Genomic DNA, 25,537 nt, shown 5'->3' with positions numbered 1-25,537 from the left:
AGATACCATAGCGGCTGAAGGACCGAAGATAAAAAAAAGTAAAAATACAAAACAAAACAAAAAATAAAAGGAAAAACAACATAGATAGAAAAAGGAATAAGTGTAGTCCCTCTAGCGCCTATACGGACAATTTGGAGAAAAAGAAATAGGAAAACTTTTTTTTTTGTTGATCGTTAATACTAACACCACTTGTCACAACAAGCTCTGGCCCAATGGTGAAGCGCCTTACTCATTAGAGTGAGGTTGACGTTTTGATTCTCTGGCTCAAAATTTTACTCGTATTTTAAAGTTTTGCCCCCTTATCTCAAAGGAAAAGTTTGTTGTCATGCTTGAACCGCCGACCACTCACTGTTTAAGTACTAAACTAACCACCGGATAGAGAAAGTAACTCATTACCAGTGTTGATAATAAATAATTTAAAAAGTTTTGAATGGAATCATCCAAGTTAACTGAAAATTAGTAATAAAACTTGAATTGTGTCTTTTTTTATATTGTGTCAATTAGAGTGACTTGTTCATTTGTTTACTTTTTAAATGTCGACACTGCCTGCAAAAAATCCTGCATACACCGCTGCTGAAAAACATTTGAACCCTCTATTAAACTACGGATATAGCAAGATTAAACAAGTAACACTCAAGGAACATTACTGTTAAATCGGAATCAATAAGGTCTGCTGCAATTATAGATCATCTGTTTCCATCTTACTTTCTTCTTCAAAAATTCATCTAAACAAAAATTACTTTTAAAGCACCAGACAACCAACATGAATTGTGATCTCTTTAAAATCCTACATTCCAGCTTCCCACAAAAACAGAGGTTACAGTAACACATGGCAAAACAATGACCCTCAAATGTAGCACCATACAAAGATGCAAACCTAGTCTCTGAACTCGCTCTATACCGTCCAGCACAGTCCCATAATCACAGCAAGATACAACTAAAGTAAATCAATCAACTATGCCTCAATCCATAACTAGTTGGGTCAACTATATCTCCTCTGTATTACCTTTGGGAAAACTATGTCAATCCTCTATATCCATTCCGGTAAACTTGAAGCCACTTCATCCAATACTAGCAAATAATTCTCTAAAACCTTAAGTTTTTATATTTCACCCTCAATTCAAACTAGTCGGGATCGACTATATGAACCCTTTGTGTCCATTCCACTCTATTCAAGACCATTTCTTCAATACTGGCAACTAATTTGTCTTCTTGTACATGCCTTTATCGCCTCTTTTTAAATGACGGTGTTGTATAGACCAAATTGCATGTATCTCAATTATCCACCAACCTTCATCCTCCCATAGGTACTGAATAACTCTGTCCACCAAGATTTAGACAGATGTGAAGAAATCACTTGATCTTTCTAGCACTACTAGGATTCAAATCCCTATCTCCCATGGTCTTCATTTCAACTTCATCAACCATTAGGCTAAGCCTTTTTTTTTTTTAAATCTAACTAAGCCTTTTTTTTTTCATAATAGAGAAATCTCTTGTTTTGAGCTTCCAAACTCTTTCTAGGCCTTTTGTCTAAGATCAAGTGTTAGAATTTGTCTTTTATGACAAAATAAGGTTCCCTAAAACTAGAAGTTCTTTAAATCTCACACTTATAACTACACTGACATAGAAGTCTCTAACCAGAGATTATTACTATAGAAAACTTACAACTTTTTTCACGTGCATATATTCAGCAAAGCAGAAAACTGACTCATACTTTTTTTTAAAATTTAAGGTAAAAGAAAAAATATTTACATGCACCAGCAGAAAAAAAAAATTACTCCATCCGTTCCAATATATGTGACTCTGTTTGATTGGACATGTACCTTGTGGTCTAAACAAGTCCTAAATACTTGAGCGCCTAAAAATTATCTCATCAAAGGTAAAATAAGAAATTTAAAGTAAAATTATTTCTAATTATAGAAATGTATAAGTTTATGGAACAGACTAAAAAATGGAAAAGGTTTCACATAAATTAGAACAGACGGAGTACTATTTCCTACAACTAAAAACTACAACTATTACTACTGAAAATTACAACAATTTCAGTAGAAATGGAGTATTCCATAAAACAGAAAGCCGAATCATATTTTATGTAATAAAAAGAAAAAAATCCAAATTTTACATACCCGGGATCACGATTGCATATATCGCAGATCTCGACATTCATGGCCCAATCAGGCCCAATAAGCATATCGCTCGTCGCTCGTTCCACCAAAAAATTCACCATCCTATAATTATTTTATTTACCGCCAAAAAATAAAATAGAAAATTTCCGCCTCCGATCACTTGAAACAAAAATGTGACCGCCGGCGAATTCTCCAGCGTAAAAATATTTCACCGGCGAGATTCTAATAACGAATCAAATCATATGAGTTCTCTCTCTCTTGTGTTCTGTTATGATGATTAGTTTATTTTCCAATCAATAAAATTAGAATTAAAAAGAAAGTGGCACTAGCCAATGAGAAGAGAACACGTATAAGTCTAACTATGTCAAGATTTCAAGTTGGTAAACTTAAGCCCCTAAGGTTTGTAGAAGTTAAAGAAAATACCATGTACTTTTGATTTTTGACATTTGGACCTTTTAAACTTTAAATGAAATTCGTAAGGTAGTTAGTACTTAGTAGTTACTATTATCGATTTCTTTTTTCTTTTCCAATTGGATTCCTTATTTATTACTTCCTCCGGTCTACTTTAATTATTTTTTTAGCTTTTTTATGATCCATATTATTTGACTTTTTAAGAAATCAAGAAGTAATTAATTTCTTATTTTCAAAGTTGTCCTTCGAGTAAAGAGCTTAGAAGTATTTGTTGTATTATGAACAAATTAAGGTTAATATGATCAATTTTATTGTTAATTAATGCTAAAAAGTGAATTCCTTAATATGTGTAAAAATTATCAAAAAATTAATTAAAGTGGACCTGAGGGAGTATCATGTAATAATTTATAGCATATCCTAGCATTCAATAGACATGATATAAACATTTTCTTGAAGTTTGGTCTATTTAAGAGATAAATAAATGCTCCATCTAAGATATGAAATGAATTTATTGTTGAGAAGAATTTCGTAGAACTATGTTCGAGAAGCATCTTCATCTAATCTATAAGGTAGATTGTTTTTTTATAGAAGAATATGTTGAGCTTAGCTTCTAGATAGATTAATTTTTTACCTTCAATTCTTAGAAGAACTTTATGTAAGAATTGGTGTGCATATTGTGAATTTTTATTAGCCTAACTTCTTAATTAGATCATCTTGAGTAGATAGTACTATTTTGTAAACCTTTCTCAATTGTTTGATTTTCTCACATTCCTTGATTCTCCCTGTGGAAAATTTATTTTTATTGGCTTTGGCTCTATAGAAGGGGAGCCTTGGCGTAACAGGTAAAGTTATAGCCATGTGATCAGGAGATTACAGATTCGACTGTGAAAACAACTTCTTGAAAATATGCAAGGTACGGCTGTAACTGATAAAGTTGTTGCCATGTGACTAGGAGGTCACGGGTTAGAACCGTAGAAATAGCCTCTTGCAAAAATGCAAGGGATGGCTACGTAAAATAGGTAAAAATAGCACGGGCTAGCCAGTTTTCGGACTGGTAATTGAAAAATAGTCAGCGTTGTCATTGAAAATAGCCACTATTTTGCTGGAACACGGAAAGTTCCAACATAATATATAGGAGATCGGTGCACCTGTGTATGAACTTCCAGCATATTATGTTGGACCGGTATATTATGCTGGAAATTCATATATAAAAAATTCGAACTCCAGTATATTATGCTGGAATATTTTCTGGATTTTGAATAGGGTTTTCGTTCACATAGACAAGGGTGGAATGTGAGAAATACAGTTGAGGAAAGAACTTAAAGCTGAATATTCTTTGGCCATAGTACAACTATTATGAAGACAATAAGAAAGCAAGCTTATTTTAGCAAAGCTTATCTGAGAAACATTTCTATAGCAGCAGTTCCTAATCAAGAGTTGAGATTGTTGAATCTTGAATTTCCAACCACCATATTACAAGGGAAGATATGTAATCAATTTTAATAGGGAACGCGAACTCGCACTGATGCAGGCCCTGACTTCATATCCTCCAAAAGAAGATTTAACAAAGCTTGTGTCACAGGACCTTCTCCACCTACAGTAATGAGGAAATACAATCAAGTAAAACAGCTAAATATGAAACAAGATTTAGATGGGACTGGTGTTCAGAAAGAGCAACAATGAGTGAGCATATATTGGTATCTAATATCTGTCTAGTCTCAGTTTGTCAAACATTACTTTCTTTGGACCTCGAAATTAAAACATTTCTTCCTGCTCGAATTTTGAAATATCATATTTGGAGCAGCATATGGAATCATAGCCAATTGACTAAAGTTTACACTTTTAAGTCTGAAAAGGCATCTTAGGTATAACATTTACTAGGGACAATAATGGCACACTACACAGCAAGGCGAGATTACTATTTATATGCATGAACATGAAAGAATAGTATGAGATGCTTGTCCTTTGTGATCGTTGTCCAGATATTATTAAGAAGTCAAGTTCAAAATTCTGTTTTCGAGCTACCAACGTGACAAAGAGATAAGGGAATAATATGGGATGCTCATCATTTGTGATCGTTGTCCAAATATTATTTAGAAGTCAAGTTCAAAATTGTGCTTTCGAGCTTCCGACATGACAAGGAGAGCATCCATTTTTCATTACCAGTTGAAATACGCTTCTATGTGCTTGGATGAAAAAGTTTTAAGCAGATGTAAGGATATAAGAAAATTAAGTTACTGACTATAGAAAGACAATTGTAAAAGTGCATTGTTTCAATGGAAGCAAAGAAACTGAGAGAGGCGGCATAGAAAGGCTTACCATCACCTATGATTTCTTCATCCCACTGCACCACCGAGCGGACAAGAACTCCACTGCCAATTAGCATCATCTCATCTGCTCTTTTCCCATCCTCTACCGACACGTTATCTATTCTAATGCCCCGAAGCTTACCTTCTTTTACTAGCTTTGCTGCAAGAACCAGAACTCTTTTAGCCGTACAGCCACTGAGAATCTTGTCAAAACTAGGCATCAGAAGTTCCTTTTCCTTTGTAACAAAAGCCACATTCATATTAGGTCCTTCAGCGACAAATCCATCGCCATCCAACCAAATTGCTGCATATGCATCATTTTCTTCTGCTTCCATCTTGGAAAGTGCATTCGGCAGATAATTTACGCTTTTCATGACGGCAAACTGTGGGGGTTTTATTGGGATGGATGAAGTTACAACTCTGATGCCCCTGTGATCGGGAGGTGATTGATCTTGTATTACAATGGCGTAAAGAGCTGCTCGAGGACAGCCCGATGGAGATAGTTGGAAATCACCGGGTCCTGCCGAAAGCCAGTATCTTAGAGAACCTTTTCTGCACTTGGAAACACTTACTGTACGAATGAGAATTCTTCTAATGATTTCCCTATCAAAAGGAATTTGTATTTTGGCCATGGTTGCAGATCTCAGGAAACGATCGAGGTGTTCGTCCAACTCATAAAGGCATCTGAGGGTAGATAAAAAAATAAGGAGAATAAAACAAGCCCAAGAATCTCAACTATTTTTTAGCTTCTCATTCTTGTTGACTACCTAACCAAGAATAAGAAATTAAAGACATGTACAGATTTACCAGTCCACACTGTAGAGTTGCTCACATAATTTTCCTATAACTAGGCATTTGTCCAACATAGAACGTAAGAGGAGTATAACTAGTTCCACATTTCAGAGTTGTGCACATAATCTAATCCTATAAACAGGCATTTTCCTAACATAGAACTAGAAGAGGTAATTGCGTGCAAAGGGCGAGAAATTACGCAAGTTAGGCATACAACCAAGTTATGACCTATTTGCCAGAAAATCAGACCCCATATTATCTCAACTTATAAGTAGAAAACACACGCAACATAAAAGGGTTTAAAATAACTATTTACTATCGACAAATTAGACAGACCCAAACAGAATATTTCTACGGAAAACTACAAGATAGTAAATTGACAGTATTAAAGAAATTTCATCAAGCAGATGCACGAGCATGACCACTTGGATATGTGCTTAAAGTAACCAAGCAGCGGCAGAGCCACATGTATTCAAAGGGTGTCAATTTTCCGAAAATTATACTGTTTAGCAAGATAAAAAATTCTTTTTACGTATATATACTACTCCATATATTGACTCTCCCTGGCTTCTTCGTGAGTTTACTTCTTTATATTTTGACCCACCTTAGTGAAAGTTCTGGCTCCGACACTGTAACCACTAGCTTTCCGGTGTTGAAGGAAAGAGGCTTTAAACCTTCATCGACGCCAACACACAAGCGTTGCTACATCTCTAGGTATACTAATAGGCCTTCCCAAGAACTGATTTATGTTACATAAAGGAATGAAAATCTACATCATAAATCAACCTTGATGGAAGAAAGATGAAGAACCAAAATTAAGTGGCTTAACCTATAGAGTTAGAAATACTAACCCATCCATAATGGCAGCGGTATCAAAAACTCCATGTCCTCTATGAACCATGTGATCATCCATGGGGATCACCATGGCATCTGTATCAGTTGTGATTCCACCGAAAACGCTGGAGTACATTGCCAAATAAAGCTGCTTGGTTTCGTGACCTTCTCGACTTGTTCTCATTCTCTGAATAACCTTTACCGGGAAAACAAAAGTCAAAAGTCTCAAGTCTTTTTTTCTTTCTTAAATTACGTGCACAGACAAACACAATCAAATGAAATGGAACAGATGGAGTAGTAAATTCAGGAGGCAGGTAATATTCAAGTTCTATTTCTGCAGCTTTAAAAACAATTACTATGTCTTTAATTAAAACATTAAGAGGTTGTTTGGTTGGAAGCAAGTTATCCCGGGATTAATTATCCCGGGATTAGCTATTCCGAGATTGTTATCCCACCCTCTCATAGGGATAAAAATAACACTACAATCCCGGGATTAGTTGTACCGTGATTTTATCCCAACCAAACGTGGGATAAATAAACTCATCTCAAATTTAATCACAGAATTAGTTATCCATTATCCCTTATCCCTCGTACCAAACGAGCCCTAAGAACATAAAAAAGAAGACAGACCTCTGAGGAAGAAAGAAGTGGGACATCAAACGTTGGACTACATTGTCCTTCTGCAACACCAAACAGCCATGTTAGTATTAGCTCAAATTAAACTTCTAATAACAGCTAACCATCAATAAACCAAAAACTCGGAACACTAACAAGAGTTGCTTAAGCTAAATTATTGAACAACTTTAAGAAATAATTGGAACATATATAACCCCAATTACCAAAATAACATAACAACATCAACTACTACACCAGTCAAAACAAGTTCGGCTATATAAAATTTTTTTTTTTAATAACAGTAGTGTCTGGGCCAGCTTGCGCATACCTCGACTAATTCCACGGTATACCTGCTACCTCCCACCAGCAACAAGTAGTAGGTAACTCTATCCACCAAGGCTTGGATAGATGAGAAGAAATCACCTATTATTTTTTTCCTTCACTGGGATTTGAACCTAAAGCCTCATGTTTCTCACCCACTTCATTACGCACCAGGCCACACCCTTGGGTGCAATAAATACAAGTAAAGTTGGGCTATATGAATTCTCACGGAATTTGTTACTCCATTTAAACTCATTTCATGCCAATATAATATAAATACAATTAGTTCTGTATATGTTCTAAGTGTACAAATGTCCAGCTAAACCATTCTTAAAAAGCATAGGACCTACAATCAAAGTGCTAATGTCTAGAAAATATTCTTTGACAAATATCCTGCCCTGCCCCACCAAAATAAAAGAATTAAGCAAAAAATATTTCAAATTTACCAGAGGAAAACTGGGTTTGATTTGAATTCTTGATAATATTTGATCGGGTCAAAGGTCTGATCTTTGGTCTTGAAATTGAGATTTTCTTCAGAAAAATAACGGAATCCCTTAATTTTGGTAATAAAAAAGAGGCGTCGGATATTGGTTTTGGAATAGTTAATAAGGAAGCCATTGTAGATAGCTCTATGAGTTCTCAGTGAAACTGTGGCACAAAATAATCCAAAAATCACTACTTGAAATATGAAATGGTTTTGCCATTGTTAAACCAAACAGAAGAAAACAGAACCTTCGTTAAATATTGGACTGCAATTGTTTGTTTAATATGTCCCTCGGCTTTAGACTTGTTCGGTTATATGAATATATTAGTTTTATCCCTAAAGTATTTCTAACTTCAATATTAGTCCCTATACTAATGATTATTTTGCTCTAATGGTCCTTCCATTTCATTTTCTTTTTTCAAACCTATACTATATTAAAGGCACGAAGACACTTAGCGAAACGTCGTTCACCTTTTTTTATCCTTTAAAAATAGCTTTCACATTGGACAAAATTATAATTTAAATTATTTGCCTAATATTTAAGACCTTAAGATCAAATTAAAAAATCATTAAATTTTCCTTATTTGAACTAGGTAGAAATTCCTAATATTTAGGACTTTAAAATTCATTAAAATTTTACCTTATAAGAGCATTGCTTTAAAAAAATGACACTAGATTTCGGTCATATTCCCTCGTTGGAATCAAATTGTAAATGTTATCCCTTCAAACGGAGAAGTAAATGAGCCTGAGTCAAGATCTAACATTGTAATTTCTTCATTCGAAAATTAATATTTCTACATATCTTCGGTTTGTTCAGGAATTTTTCAGTTAGAAAGAACACATCAATTACACATTATAAGAATAAAATATCAAAAGTATACAAGTAGGTCGCCCTGCATGCCGATTCAACTTCTCTTATTTGCCGTCAATTTTAATAATTTATATCTATATTTATTTATACTCCATACTATATTAAAGGCACGATAATCATTAGTTAAATGTTATTTATTTTTTTATTCCTTAAAAATAGATTTCATATTAGACAAAATAGTCATTTTAATTTGTTTTATCATATTTAAAAATAATTTTTTAATAGAAAATAACCGTTCTAACTGTTACAAAATAAAAAATAAACAATTACTAAAAAGGAAGCAATATTCCAAAATTTAGAATAACGTCTAAATTAAAGCTCATTAATTTAAAAAGTAAATAATGTATGGAAAGCAAATTTTACTTGAATTTAAAGTCCCAAATATTAGGACTTCTTATAAAGTTCAAATAAGTAAAGATTTAATAATAATAATAATAATAATAATAATAATAATAATAATAATAAAGTTATATTATACTTTAAAATTTTAAATATTAGGTGAATAATTAAATAATTTTTTTGTTTAGTGTGAACTCTACTTTTAAAGGGTAAAAAAGATATTCAATTTGTTTGCCGGTTTCATTGACCAAAGAGTTGATAACAAGGATCGGTCTCGGTATATATACGCATAGAGTCTTCGAACTAACAAGGAATTTTGAAACAACACTCTGATTTTAAAAAAAATTATACTCATTAAGATGGGATACACGCGCAAAGCGCGTACCAAAAAACTAATTTAATTGAAAAAATCTCAATAGGCTAATCATCTTCGTCTAATTCCTTTTAGGCTTTTACCCTTTGATTGTAAAGCTAATAAACTAGCAAACTAAGATTTGTGATATGACAGAAAATAGATTACAGGAAGTAATTATATTTTGTTGTTTGATTAATTGAAATTTTTTGCTATAAAAACAAAAGGAAAAATTACTTTCATATATAGTTTATGGACTGAGTTTTAACCAACACTTGCGCCACTACCTTGTTTCCCTTTTGAATCATCCTTCTATCCACTATCTTCTCTTGTTATGGGCAATAGGGACTGGACAACTCGATGACATGAGGGTATGTTATAGTAGGAGGCAATTCATGACAGAGTTTTAGCTAAGATACATGGAAGGTTGAGTGCAACAAGAGCTGGGCAGGAAGAGACAACCTATATGTCACCGGTCCTATTTTCTGTAGCATCTGGTAAGGACCATAGTACCTTGCTGATAATTTAGTAAAATGCTTGCCCCACGTGGAAAGTTGCCTGTATGGTTGGATTTTCAAGTAAACCCAATATCCCTCCTTGAATTGCTTGTCAGACCTGTGTTTGTTAGCTTGTTCTTCCATCCTTTGCCAGGCTCTTTTGAGGTGGTATTTCAACAGTTGTGTCTTGAACTCCCTAGTCAATAGGCTTCTGCCTACTTCTTGTTCACTTCTTCTACTTGAGAATCTCCAGCCATGTATGGTAAGTGTATTAGGGGTGGTTGCCGATAGAGGGCCTCATATGGTGTACTCTGTATAGAGGTGTAGAAAGTAGTATTGTACCACCATTCTGCATATGCCAAAAATTAAGACCAATATGATTTTGAATCTGAACAAAAACACCTTAAGTAGGTCTCTAGGTACCTATTCATCACCTCTATTTGCCCATCTGTTTGAGAGGTGATAGGCAATAGAGGTATTGAGTGTTACTCCCATCATGGAGAATAACTCCTGCCAAACTTTATTAGTAAAGATTAGATCTCTGTCACTAATGATATCTTCAAGTATCCCATGTAACTTATAGATGTTTTCCATAAAGAGTTATGCAATATCATTGGCAGAATAAGGATGAGAGAGAGCAATGAAATGAGCATACTTCGTGAGGCGATCCACCACCACCCAAATCACTGTCTTTCCTTTAGATTTAGGAAATCCATCTATGAAGTCCATGCTAATACTACTCCATGTTGCTACTGGTATTTTGAGTGGTTGCAGCAATCTAGGATAAGGGGCATTATCATACTTGTGTCTCTAGCAAACATTACATGCCTTGAGCTGTTTCTGGACTTCTTCCTTCATGTTCTTCCAATAGAAGAGAACAACTACCTTCCTGTAGGTATTCTCTATCCCTGAGTGTCCTCCCTCCATTGAAATATGCCATAGTTGTAATATATCTTTCCTAAGTTGAAGGTCAGGTCCTACCACTAGTTTCCCTTTCTTCCTGAGTTGGCCATGGATAAAGGTGTACCCCGTATTATTAGTTCCTCCCTGTTGTATTGGCCGAATGACTGCCTTCACTTCTTCATCTAGCTCTGAATAATCATTTCTAGCAAATCAATTCTCATAGTGGATAGTGTTATTGCAGCAAGTTAGATCAATGGAATTCTAGACAAGGCATCTACTGCCTTGTTCTCCTTCCCCTTCTTATACTCAATTTCAAAGTCATACTGCATTAGTTTGGTGATCCATTTCAGCTGAGTTCCAGTGTGTAGCTTCTTCTCTAAGAGGAATTTTAGGGCTCTTTGGTTTGTTTTAACAATGATGGGTCTAACTGTCAAGTATTAAGACCATTTGTTGACTGCCATCACCAATGCCAACAGTTCTTTGTCATATACTGATAAGGACTAATGTTGTGTAGATAGTCCATTGCTGAGAAAAGCAATAGCTTGCCTCTTCTGCATTAAAAAAGCTCTAATGCCTACATTGCAGGTATCAGTTTCAACTACAAAAGCCAATGAGAAGTCAGGAAGGGCTAAGATAGGTGTTGTGGTGAGTGAAGTTTTGAGTTGACTGAAGGACCCTCTAGCCCTTTCAGCCGATATGAATCCATCTTTTTTAAACATATCAGTAAGAGGTTTACTGATCACCCCATAGCCTCTTATGAACCTCTTATAGTACCTGCAAACCCTAGAAAACCTCTTAATTGTGTCACAGATTGAGGCACATGCCAAGATTGCACAGCTTCAACCTTCTTAAGGTCAATAGATACCCCTTGAGATGAAATGTAATGGCCTAAGTACTCCACCCTCTTTGCAGCAAAAACACACCTACTTTTTTTTGCCAATAACTGGTGTTGGATTAGTAAGTCAAAGACTAAGATGAATTTCCTGAGATGTTCTTGGAAAATGTGATTCATCAAACTCTAAAAGCTGGAGGGTGCATTGGTCAATCCAAATGGCATGACCAGGAACTCATAGTTCCCATAATGAGTCTTGAGTGTGGTCTTATAAACATAAGCTGGTGCCATCTTGATCTGATGGTACCCTGCCCTTAAGTCTATCTTGGAGTAAATATGATATCTACTCAACTCATATAGGAGTTCTTCAATAATGGGGATGGGAAATTTATCCTTGATGGTGTTGAGGGCTCTGTAATCAACACACAGTCTCTAAGATCCATCCTCCTCGCTCACTAGCACCACTGGAGAGTCATACGAACTAGAACTATATTGTACGATGCCTTGGTTCATCATCTCCCTGCCCATTGTCTCAATGAAATCCTTTTGCACTGGTGAGTATCTATAAGGCCTTGAGTTGACTGGCAGACTGCCTTCCATCAAAGAAATATGGTGATCAAACACCCCTCTTGAGGGAGGTAACTGTGTAGGCTCACCAAATATACTCATCAAGAACCTGCCTTAGCTCCACGGGCTCTTCAAGCTTCTCAGGTTTTGTCACCTCCGTCTCCTTGCATTCTGCAACTCTTACCTTAATCATGAAGAACTGGATCCTTCAATGGTCATCTTATCCATTGATTTTGCTTGGACTGTCTTGAATTTAGGCTGGATCCCTTGCAATGTAAGCAGTTACCCATTATACTCAAATCAGCTTCCTGAAATTGAACTTGATATCTTCTAAGGGGTAGAGCCACTGAATTCCCAGCACTATGTCACTTTTACCAATTGAAAATACCAGAAAATCATCCTGAAATACAACTCATTGCATTAACCACTGGAATCCCTTACAATTACTGTCAGTTGGCACTTCCCTACCATCAACAACTTGTACCAATTGAGGTTTAGTTTTACTTAATTGGAACCCCCAATCTTTTTGCTGTTTCTTCATCTATGAAGTTGTGTGTAGAGCCACAATCAATGAATACTTCCAATGGTCTTTGATCTATGAATCCCCTCAACCTCAAGGTTTGATAACCTAAGGTTCCATTTAAAGCTTGTAAGGAAATGGCACAGCTTTCAGGGAGTTCCTTGGCTATCTCTTCTTCTTCCTCCAGTTGGGTTTCTTCTATCCCCTCCTCTGGTACCTCACCTGCTTCCAATTCTAGGGGAAACAATTATCTCTTATCCTGACACTTGTGGCCAGGCACAAACTTCTCATCATAAAAGAAACACGGTCCTTGAGACTTCTTCTCTTCCATTTCTGCCGGAGTCAGCCTTTTTCTTATTTTGTTATCAAATTTAGCTGTGACTGGTTTCCTGAATGTATTCAAGTTGATCATGGTCCAACTGTTATGATAATAATTCATGTTTCCTCTATTCACAGATGACACAGAATTGCAAGTTTTTATAGCCTTACTCTGTGCTGCACAACTGGACTCATATAGCTTGGCTAAGTAAAATGCCTAGGGTAATGTACAAGGATTTCCAATTCTCACTGCATGGCTAAGTTCTGGCTTAATGTTGTTTAAGAATATGCTAATAGCATGTTTTACTGATATGTTGAGCCTAGTAATGACATTGACAAAGGCCCTTTGGTAATCCTTCATTGTCCATGTATGTTTGATATTCATAATCTCAGTCATTGGATCAGTATATTCAGCCCAAAAGTGTCACACAAAGCCCAAATATACTCCTCCTAAGTAGGAAGTGGTAACTGTCCCCCACTCCTCATATAGCCTAAGCGCCATTGAAAGGCATTACCCTCAAAATGTAGAGAAAGTAGCTTCATTTTTTGTTGAATGGTGACATCCTCCTCAGCAAAGAACCGATCCAAATTATACAACCAAGTTCTTAAATTCTCACCATCAAACTTAGGAAATTCAACCTTGGTATACTTAGAAAAGGGCAGGTTAGGATAGGCTACATTCTCTGTGTTTGGTTGGTTTGTGTTTATGGGATTGTGTTGGTAAGGCATATGTGAAGGGGTAAGTTGAAGAGGGGTCTGGATATATGGTGTTTTGTGATACAAAGGTGGTGGAATACGTGTAGGTTGGGGATAATATATTGGTGGATAGGACATGACCTGATTATATGAGCCATATGATATTGGTGTGTTCTGGATAGAGTAATATCGTCTATTGGCACCTTGAGGAATAAGAAATGGTTGGGGCTGGAAGGTGGTAGATCTAGGTTGTTGGGGAAGCTTTGCTGTATTTGTTGGTTTTTGGAATTGGGTGGATTGAACCATGGGAGTTTGACCCAGTGTTATAGGAGCTTGGGGTTGAGAGAAGGTGCTTACAGGGAGTGGAGGAGGGTTAAAATTAACAGGTATAATAGGTGGGGGTAGCTGAGAGTTGGGGATTTGGTTGCTAATTACAATCAATGGAACAGTGCTACTACTCATTCCCATGGAGACTGAACTGTTAACACAAATAGAAGAAGGAGTAACTAGCACCCTTAGGTCGAATGGCTTATCACTTGGCAAATATAATTCCCCTACACTCTAATTGAGGTCCTTGTCTCTCTCAGGTCTTTTTCCATCATGGATGATCTCGTTTAGCACATATCTAATTACACTCAAAGCTTCATCTTGATTCTTGCATGCTTGTTCATGGCCAGCTTCAAGCTGGTTTTGTCTAGCTGTTAAGCTCGTCATATCTATAAATATTTTCTGTAACATATTCATAACTTCATTCATTTCCGCCATTAATCCACTGAGCCGAGGAATTGCTCTGATACCACTGTTGCAACAGTCGATAAAACAGTAAAGAGAATAGATAAAAAGCTAAGTTAGGAATATAAAATTAGGGCAAAGAGAATAATTTCAGCTCATGATTCCAACTCTGCAGGTACAAGGACATATATGCTTCCACTCCTCACGAAAGGACAAAATCTGATAACTAACTCTATATGACTAAAAGTAAATATGTCACGACCCAAAATCCACTACGGGTCGTGATGGCACCGGACACCGTTGTCAGGCAAGCCAACTAAATACTTAATTAAGCTCCAATTTTAACAATTTTTGAAAAGTCCAAGATTTTCCTTTAAATTTCATAGGTACAAAAGTAGCTGCTTCATCTTGAATTAAATAATGGCAATCAATACAAAACATTTCAAAACCATCCCAGAACCCGGTGTCACAAGCGCATGAGCAACTACTGATAAGGAAAATAAAATACAATGTCTGTCCGAAATACAGTAGACAGAGAATAAATAAAGTGCTGGAAGGGAACTACACTAGCTGCGGGTCGTCTCGAACAATGCAGCTCACCTAGTCCTCAAATCATCTGTGCTGCCATCTAATGTAAAATATACCTGTGCAACAAAATGCACAGAAGTATAGTATGAGTACGTAATCAACGTGTACTCAGCAAGTATCCCGTCTAATCTCGAAGAAGTAGAGACGAGATGGTCGACTTTGACTCTTACTAGAGGTCAATTAACAATATACTAAAATGTGAGGAAATCATGAATTTTATAGCAGTTCTAATTCATAAAGCGAGAAGACAGGTAAACACCTTTAACAAATAATAAAGGATTTTCAAGGTTTACTTTTCATTATCTTACCAATTTATGTCGAGCCATGAGAGGCAATATCAACATTTAAATTCTCGGGAAACAATGTATATGTCATGCGCAAATCATGCCGAGGTCGACGGCCCGCTCCAACAGAAATGTAAGCTGTGCATTGCCGAGGGTCGAGCGGCACGAATCATAGATGCATCTATTTAATCTGCCGAGGCGTTCGGCCCGTTCCATAAATAAACACATACCCTGCTCGCGAATCATGCATGCGACGCGGGTACACATAGGGATACATGCTCAATCAGTCAATTAAGAACTTATCGGGGAATATTTATCCAAATAAAACCAATTCTCCTTTAACAAATTTTAAGAAATAAAGTTTAATCCTTTTAGAAATTCACTTACTAATTCAATGCGATTTAAGCAATTCAAGCTATCAATGGGTTCATAAACAATCCAAGTATAACATGCTTTTGGGTCCTAACTACCCAGGTAATAGCATAATAGGAGCTACGCACGGACTCTCGTCACCTCGTGTGTACGTAGCCCCCGCAAATAGGAGCACATAATCAATTATTTCACCTATGGGGACAATTCCCTCTTACAAGGTTAGAAAGGAGACTCACCTCGCTCCGAAGATCCATAACCGGCATTCCACCCCCTTCCGAAGACTCGAATCGATGCACAATGCTTCAAAACTAGCCAATAATTATGTAAATCCATTAATATATGCTAAGGTACTCATTATAATCCAATTTATAACAATTCCTAACCCCGATCGAAAAGTTGACAAAAATGCCCTCGGGCCCACGTGCCCGGAATCCAAAATTTTTCGAAGATAAAGATTACCCATAGCCTCACGAACTCAAATATATGATTTTCTCTAAATTCCATACCCAAAATCGTGGTCAAATCCCAAGAATACTAATTTTCTAGGTTTTCCCTCAAACCCCAAGTTTTCTACAATTTTCCAAGTCTAAATCCATAGATAAACCTTGTATATACTCAAAACTAGTAGAAATCACTTACCTCATGCTTGGTGATGAAAATGGCACTCCAAAGTTGCTCCAAAATCGGCTCCCATGGAAGAAATGAAGTGAAAATGAGCCAAACTTTGATTTTTAAAGAAATCTCTCTGCCTCAGCGTTTCGCTTCTCGGAAAATTTCCGCTTGCTGCAAGTTAGACCAGCAACAGCACTTTCTCTGTCACGAAAATAAGCATAACTTCTCATACGATTCCAATTCGAACGATTCTTTTTGCTAAGTGCTCGAATTACCGATAACCGGATCTAATGGTTTCAATAAAACTTAAATTTGGAGCCCATTTGCTTATAATGGTTACCCATTATGTCAAAGACAACGGGCTTTGAACATCAAATAAGAGGCGAATTACCGCCGAACACCGCAGGCCCCCGGAGACCCCGATCAATCACACCAATCCAGTCCCAAAACACATTAAGGACTTGCTCGAGGCCTCCAAAATCTACATCAAAACAACGCTAAAGTCATGGAATCAACCTCCCAATCAAAGCTTTATGAACGTTAGAACTTCCAACTTCTAACATTCGATTGCTTAAACCTATCAAACACGTCCGATTTGACCTCGACAATTTTGCAACACAAGTCATCATTCAAATTACCGGACCTATCCAGCTTTCGGGAATCAGATTCTGACCCCGATATACAAAAAGTCCACTTCCGGTCAATACTTCTCAAAAAACCTTCAAATTTTCTACTCTTGCCAAATGCTCCAAAATGACTACAACTCCGAATTCAACTTCCGATGCGCCCACACTGCAGAATCACCATACGTCGGAAGCTATTCACAGTTCGGAATCCAAACGGAATAATTGGGATAACACTGAATGCACTTAAGCCAAACTTATGAATTCTCGCTAATGCTAACTCCACAATGGCAACCACAAACGCTCTCCCAGGTTATCCAAACCAATCCGGGCAATACGCGCAAGTCGCGAATCATCCATACGAACCTTTCTGGAACCTTCAGATCCTGATTCGAGGTTCGTTTAACTTCAAAATCACCAATCCTAGTATTCTTTAAACTTTAAAGCCTTCCCGAAATGAGATGGCTCTTCCAAATCAACTCCAACTTCCCGAAATTCCAATTCCCGACCACGCGTAACAAGTCATAATATACCTGATGAAGCTGTTCATCGCTCCGACTGCTGAATGGAGCGCTAGGACTCAAAACGACCGGTCGGGTCCGTTCATTCCCCCACTTAACAAACGTTCATCCTACGACACGTGTTTGAGAACTATGCTGGAGTAGTCCTGAAATCAACTGTTTAACCTTTCATGCACCTTCCCAGTGCTACCACAAACTCAGTTTGGGTACATCAGCCTCGATCAATTATTGAAGATGATTCCCTTTTCTTCGAGCAAATTCAGCCTGTAGAGCCCATATTCATGCATCCGAAATATTCTACTGCCCGACCTGTTTTCCACATAAGTTTTACCATAGTAATTACTACACGTTGTACCCAAACATGCTACATAACTCGGGCTGAATTCACACCTAGCACACTTTTACTCACCGGTAGCCACAATAAATTCTTCTGATCAACTTTAGCCAAATCTCTCGAATCTGATGACTTCCCAATTGCTAGACACCCATAACCTATAAGATTCAGAGTCTTACTCTACTCTACAATATGTCACCAGAGCCACAGAGTAAGCAGAATGAGATGTGCTAGCATAAAATCATAATTAACTGCAAGTAACCAATCATTCGAGCATATCTACTTCTGACAACAAACAAGTTATCAGCCATCTCCATCACTCACATAAGCAGCCCGTCATTAGACTATTAGTTCTCATTTGTTTATCACTTAATATTGGCTCAATCAAAGTATAGCGGTATCAGGTTGCATATCTGATCGCTAAGTGACGCCAGAACTAATGCTCCCGCGTCACCCATACGCTGCTTCAGGCAATAAGCACCGGCAGACCAAAAGTCATATGATGACATGTCAGTAGTGCACATTCGATGGCAAGGAGAAGCATAACTCTAAAGAAAGCTCTGAACTACACCTGCGGAATCATGAGCGACAGCGCAAAGCACTCACAAGTAACGATGCAGCACAAAATAGGTATGTCTATCCTAAGAATGCGAATCAAGGAAAAAGACTCGAAACAAGACTAACTACCGCTAGAATCAACGACCATAATGAGGTTTCAGAAGAAAAACAAAATATTGGACTCACTGTTGCGAGGCGTGAACCCAATCCAATGACAACAATAACTATGGCGGCGAAATGCCACCCAATCCAATAACCTCCCATGGCCGGCGTGCCACCACGACATCCAACACGTAAACTACACATAAAATAATACATCGAGCTAAATTGCTCATTGTACAATACAGATATCGAATTTGGTCACAAGCACGCTACCAGTGCAGTCGAATACATCCCTGAGGGGGACATATAGCGCTATAAGCTACAAAACTCAAGCACAACTGAGGTGCGATATATACAATCATGAATCTCCATACATAATACGTCATCATTTCGACGCGGATTCCTCAAACACATAAACAATTTTCAGCCTTCTCACAACTCCCCGGTGCACGACGTATCACTACATGAAATATCCGCCACGAAATAACACACCCTGACTCATCCATAGGGAGCGCAATTACTGAACATGAAACACAACTAGCCTGACATAAGGCCATATTCACATTTAAACAAACCCATCCAACCCGACCTCGATGCGAATCCTGATCCATCACAAACTATAAGCCAATTATCCTTTTCAAATGGTCTCATACTAATTTCCCTCTTCTCATAACACACAAGAACAACCGCCATACACAGTATGCATCCATCCACAACACCAGTAACTGAGTGCCCTCCAGGCAATAATTCTTAAATCCAACGATATTCATCACAAACCTTCATACTTGGTTCTTAGTCTTTAATCAATCCAGTGACCTACCTAGCACATCTGATACAATCTGTCTAAGTGGGACAACCATCCCACAAACCCACCGTAACAAATAACTGAGGTCGTACCTCCAAAACCAACCGGCCGCACTAACCGCTCGAAAAGCGAATCAGGAGATAATTAACCAAGGATGCAAAGCCCTTTTACAAGACACGATCTCAGGTTGACGCTGTATGATAGAACCAACTTACCATCAAACACCGAAGCTCCTTCCCTGCCATACACGAGCTCGTGATATCCTTAACCAGCACCAGCGCACCTTTGATCCCTCACGTTCGATTTCCCATGCTGCTCACTGCAACCCAATGTGCCAACATAACGTAGAACAACGATTTTAACTTTAACATTTTAAAATCACTGTCATCGTTAAGACCATCTACTAACTCACTTCCGGAATAACCATTCAGCACACGGGCGAATTTTTCATAACTGTAAATATGTCAAATATAAATAGTGTCCCAAGCCACCATAACCTTCCGGAATCCGCTTCCACTTAACAAGCCAATAACAGAAGGGTCGCTTTGAATAACATTCAATTACGGCTGCCACAAGCCTCGCACTAACCCCATAATCATACACATAATGACGCAATCGCGGCGAATGCATCTGATCAACATGGCCCCAATAATGCCAATTCAACTGTGCTATCACTACCTTCTTCCAAATTTATCCTTGATTTCCTTAAAGATATTACTGATTTCTTCCCTAACACATAACATACTCCCCTCTGCAATCATCCTGAGCGACCTCGAATAACGAGACCAATCTGTCCTCAAATCTCCCACAACTATTTCATAATCTTCTCATTGCCATACCCGCAAGCCAAAACAGTCACAGAACGTTCTGATCTCCACACTGCGTAAGTGCTGAAAAGACTTGATTTCGTCAAACTGCACGCTATGCCTCGAAACATTGCGGTATCATTTTACCTCCTTTTGAACATCCATTAGGACCGTAACTCACTAGCATCGGCGCACCCCGATTCTGACTTGTTCCCCGAATATAAATCAACCCATGATCTCCATCATGAGCTATCCTTTTGGCGAAGAACCCGCCGAATGCACTTCTGGAACCCCCGCGATTTAATAATAAGGCAAACCCTGAAATATTTTTTCCCAAGTCTGAACATGAGCCAATAAGGCGCAACATAACATGCATTTCAACAATTCACCTAGCTCGAATTACTTACTTATGGCCTTTCTCGTAGCTGAGGTGACCCCTCAAATAGAAAAACCAGAAACTTAGCAAAGTTAGTTAACCAGAACTCGAATCATAGGCGGTGGGACCTCCCACTTAGCTTGAAGCCATTATTTCACAAATTCGCGGCAACTCCCTCGTGCCTTTTTATCTCCTTATTGACATAACCTCGCCCAACCAACCGCCGAAATTTCTCGAGATTTCTCTACAAAACCCCCTTCTTATACTTCTAAATACATCCACAACATTCGCAACCCGAATCAATCTTTCGCTACCACTAGATCCCAATAAGAATTCTTCGTAGAAGCCTCGCACCACTGCGACTGCTAATCTGCACTCACATTGGCTAGCCCATCCTATAGTAGAGCTACTCCCCCGGCATCTTCCGCAGCATACTCCCATCTGCTAGCAGGCACGTACAATTATACCACGACAATCAATGACCCTTTTCTCGAGTCATGAGCTCTTCATCACCCATCTTAGTACCCGGGCAGCTGCCATAATGAGTGAGAGCTTGCAGATGATACTTTTAGACAGACTGACATTTCTACACTGGCGATCATGCTCGGCGAGGCAGTATTTATTCAACATTCCTCGCCTTAGGAAGCACTCCCAGCGAGGCCTCGAGCTAGTCTGCTCCAGTTATTCAACCAACCCCACCAGTCCTAAGGGTGAGAATCAGGCAAGCCAGGGCCCGCACCACCAGAGGTCGGCAGATACTCAGAATGCGGTGGCAGGCCTATGTATTCTTGACGCGTGCCGGACAGAGACAGACTGCCATTGACTTAGAAAGCCTTAGGTCATTACAGGTATTTTTCTCACGACGTCTGTGCCACAACGAGCGCGCCATCAGAGGTTATTGCTGATACGGTATCAGTAACGATATCTCTGACCACTGAGTAGTATCCATATGCAATGAGACAATCGTTGCTTCTTCAGGAGTCTTAGTGTTAGCTACTCTGATCCCTTGACGGCGTAGTCTCATAGCACTGATCGACTGTTCTATGCCCTTTACCTCGTGTTGGCACACTTGTGACTAATGATCCGCGTGGTACATGCGGACTGGAGCGATATGATTATGAGTGCTACGCGAATGCGTTAATTGATATGTTCCTGGGCATGACAGGATACTTCGTTACCATAGCTCAGATGTTAATCTAAGGACTATTGTGCTATACGGGGGTACCTCATATGGATGATCGATAGAGCGGGCTGTATGACTACACATATATTCTTTACGTCGGTGAGGACACTAACGAGGTGAAAGGAGCTGTGATCTGACTACTTCCATCTTGGACCATGTGTTCTGTGGTTAACTTGGGACTGGAATTTGAATGCAGAATGCTCATAACCTAACAGCATATGGAGTCCGTTCCCGATATGTTGGGAGCCCATGAGTTGACCCTGCAACGGACCTGGTCCCGGCCGTTAACGCCGACGATAGTTGAACATTCACTTTGCGCTTGACCGGTGCCGCCGCGGACTCGAGGCGTTCGTGACTTACTCATATGCATCACCAGCGAGTTGAAGATATTTTTCACAGAGCGCCAAGGTAGGTCTGGACAGGGGTTGCTTTCGACTAGTGTTGCGACTTGTGAGGTGCAGTGCCCAGTTTCGGTAATCTTGTGAGAGAACGTTTCCGATGAGCTCGAGACTGCGTATGCCGCATCGATAGGACAGTTGATTGCCATACCTGGTGGACAGCCATATTCCAATAAACAGCTACGCGTGAAATGACGGCCTTCCCACGGCTCCGGATAGCGTTATTCGACATAGTTACTTGGGTACCGTTTCTATTGCGACGAGATGGCAGCTATTGCCATCGTGGTAAGACAACTCTCGCATGATGAGTATGTTGACACTCAGACGAGGTTATCTCAATTAACCGTTTCGGGAGTTCACCAAATTAAAATCCAGGGACTCAGAATAATTCAAGACTCCTCTTCAGGACTAGATAATGGCGACTATGAATTCTTGGTCATGTTTTTGGGCTGACAACGCTCCGGCAGCTTTCATCACACTGATGAACAGTGTGTTCCGGCCTTACCTGGATTCATATTGTCATAGTAATTCATCTGATGACATAACTGGTAATGACTCGCGCAGCAGGAGAGCACGCGCTAGCATTTGACGAGTTGTATACCAGAGATAAGGGGGAGAGGCTTTATGCAAAGTTCTCCAAATGTCGAGATTCTGGGCTCGGTTCAGTGGCTTTACTACGTTGGACAATCAGTGGTTGTCCAAGTCGAGGATATCCAGGTCGACCCAAAGAAGATTAGAGGCGTGCCGAGTTGGCCCAGACGACCTCAGCCACAGAGATCGCAGCTTCCTAGGGTTGGCAGGTTACTATCGTCGGTTTGTGCACAGGGATTTTCCTCTATTGATCGCCCTGACCAAGTTGACTCAGAAGGGTGTCGCATTCGTATGGTCGGACGAGTTGTGAGGAGAGCTTTCAGAATCTCAAGACAGCTTTGACACACTCCGAGTGTTAGTCTTGCATCAGCTCAGATCTTATACTGGTATTTGCGATGCTTCGAGAATTGGGATTGGTTGTTGTTTGATGCAGGAGGGTAAGTTATTGCGTATGCTTCTCGTCAGTTGAAGCCCCATGAGCAGAAGTACCCCGCTCCATGACTTAAGCTAGCAGCTAAGTTCATGCACTGAAGATTTTGGGCATTACTGTATGGCGTATCCTGTGAGGTATTCACTGATCATCACAGTCTTGCAGTATTTGTTCAAGCAAAAGGATCTTAATTTGAAGGCAGCGTAGATGGTTTGGAGTTCTTAAGGATTATGACATTACTATCCTGTATCAACCCGGGGAAGGCCAATTAAGTGGCCGATGCTTTGAGCCGGAAATCGGTAAGTATGGGGAGCTTGGCATACATTCCAGTTGAGGAGAGGCCATTTGCAGTTGATGTTCAAGCCTTGGCCAACCGATTTGTGAGATTAGATATTTCAGAGCCCAGTCGAGTGTTGGCTTGTGTGGTTTCTCGGTCTTCCTTGTATGACCGCATCAGGGAGTGTCAGTATGATGATCCGCATTTGCTTGTCCTTAAGGACAGGGTTCAGCATGATGATGCCAGGGATGTGACCATTGGAGATGATGGTGTATTGAGGATGCAGGGCCGGATTTGCGTGCCCAACGTGGATGGGCTTCGGGAGTTGATATTGGAGGAGGCCCATAGCTCGCGGTATTCCATTCATCCGGGTGCTGCGAAGATGTATCAGGATCTTAGACAGCACTATTGGTGGCGGAGGATGAAGAGAGATATTGTGGAGTATGTAGCCCGGTGTCTTAATTGTCAGCAAGTGAAATATGAGCATCAGAGACCGGGTGGCTTACATCAGCAGATGGTTATTCCTGAGTGGAAGTGGGAGAGGATCACTATGGATTTTGTTACCGGACTTCCATGAACTCTGAAGAAATTTGATGCTATTTGGGTGATTGTAGACAGACTGACCAAGTCCGCGCACTTCATTCCGGTTTGTACTACTTATTCTTCAGAGCGGCTGGCAGAGATCTATATTCGGGAGATAGTTCGATTGCATGGTGTCCCAGTTTCCATCATATCGGATCGGGGCACTCAGTTCACCTCTCAGTTTTGGCAGGCTGTTCAGCGAGAGTTGGGTAATCAGGTGCAGTTGAGCACAGCTTTTCACCCTCAGACGGACGGGCAGTCCGAGCGCACCATCCAGATATTGGAGGATATGTTACGTGCCTGTGTTATTGATTTTGGAGGATCATGGGATCGATTTCTACCGCTTGCGGAGTTTGCATACAATAATAGCTATCGGTCCAGCATTCAGATGGCACCGTATGAGGCCTTGTATGGGAGGCGGTGTAGATCGCCAGTTGGTTGGTTCGAGCCCGGGGAGGCTAGGTTGTTGGGGACAGATTTGGTTCAGGATGCATTGGAGAAGGTGAAGGTAATTCAGGAGAGACTCCGTACAGCACAGTCAAGACAAAAGAGCTATGCAGACAGGAAGGTTCGAGATGTATCTTTTATGATTGGTGAGAAGGTCTTGCTGAAGTTTTCACCCACAAAGGGTGTTATGAGATTTGGGAAGAAAGGGAAGCTGAGCCCGCGGTTTATTGGACCTTTTGAGGTACTTAGGAGGATCGGGGAAGTGGCTTATGAGCTTGCCTTGCCACCTAGCTTGTCGGGCGTGCATCCAGTTTTTCATGTGTCTATGCTCCGGAAGTACATTGAGGACCCGTCCCATGTTTTAGATTTCAGCACAGTTCAGCTGGAGGGTGACTTGACTTATGAGGTAGAGCCAGCAACCATTTTGGATCGTCAGGTTCGGAAGTTGAGATCAAAGGATGTTGCATCAGTGAAAGTGCAATGGAGAGGTCGGCCCGTGGAGGAGGCTACCTGGGAGACCGAGCAGGAGATGCGGAGCAGATATCCTCACCTATTTGAGACTTCAGGTATGTTTCTTGACCCGCTCGAGGACGAGCGTTTGTTTAAGTTGGGGAGGATGTGACGACCCGACCCGTCGTCACGTGAGTTACCGCCCTGTTTCCCCCATGTTATGCTTCTTCATGTTTCATTATCAGTATTTGATGTGTTAGAGTTGGTTTGGAATGGTTTTGATAAGAAATGAGACACTTAGTCTCTTTTAGGAAGGCTTAAGTTGGAAAAGTCAACCGGATGTTAACTTTTGTGTTAGAGGGCTCGGATTTGAATTCCGACGATTTGGTTAGCTTCGGGGGATGATTTGTGACTTAGGAGTGCGATCGGAATTGATTTTGGACGGTGTAGAATTAGGCTTGAATTGGCGAAGTTAGTATTTTGGCGAATTCCGGTTGGTAGGTGAAATTTTGATCCGGGGGTCGGAATGAGATTCCGAGAGTTGCAGTAGCTTCGTTAGGTGATTTTGGATGTGTGTGCAAAATTTCAGGTCATTCGGAGGTGTTTTGGTTGGGTTTCTGATCGAATGCGTGTTTCGGAAGTTTTAGAAGAACTTAGGCTTGAATTCGATGAGAAATGA

The 25,537-nt window shown here is 39.5% G+C and overlaps 2 protein-coding genes across 2 annotated transcripts in view; both read right to left on the bottom strand.

Moving 5' to 3' along the window:
- Positions 1 to 2,408, bottom strand: part of LOC109232099 (TOM1-like protein 2) — a 35,327-nt gene extending 32,919 nt beyond the window's left edge. The window contains exon 1 of the mRNA XM_019397763.1: positions 2,127 to 2,408. Coding sequence (XP_019253308.1) covers positions 2,127 to 2,227 — 101 coding nt within the window. The 5' untranslated portion in view covers positions 2,228 to 2,408. The remainder of the gene's footprint in view (positions 1 to 2,126) is intronic.
- Positions 3,830 to 8,146, bottom strand: LOC109232088 (D-amino-acid transaminase, chloroplastic). The gene is made up of 5 exons (XM_019397751.1): positions 7,855 to 8,146; positions 7,103 to 7,152; positions 6,490 to 6,668; positions 4,857 to 5,530; positions 3,830 to 4,131 (listed from the first exon to the last, which is right to left on the bottom strand). Exons 1-5 carry the CDS (start codon positions 8,024 to 8,026, stop codon positions 4,037 to 4,039), a joined length of 1,170 nt encoding a protein of 389 aa, XP_019253296.1. The 5' UTR covers positions 8,027 to 8,146; the 3' UTR covers positions 3,830 to 4,036.

The sequence above is a fragment of the Nicotiana attenuata genome, chromosome 1 (assembly GCF_001879085.1).
Source record: "Nicotiana attenuata strain UT chromosome 1, NIATTr2, whole genome shotgun sequence".
NCBI classification, from domain to species: Eukaryota; Viridiplantae; Streptophyta; class Magnoliopsida; order Solanales; family Solanaceae; genus Nicotiana; species Nicotiana attenuata.
This window is presented reverse-complemented; position numbering and strand designations above follow the sequence as displayed.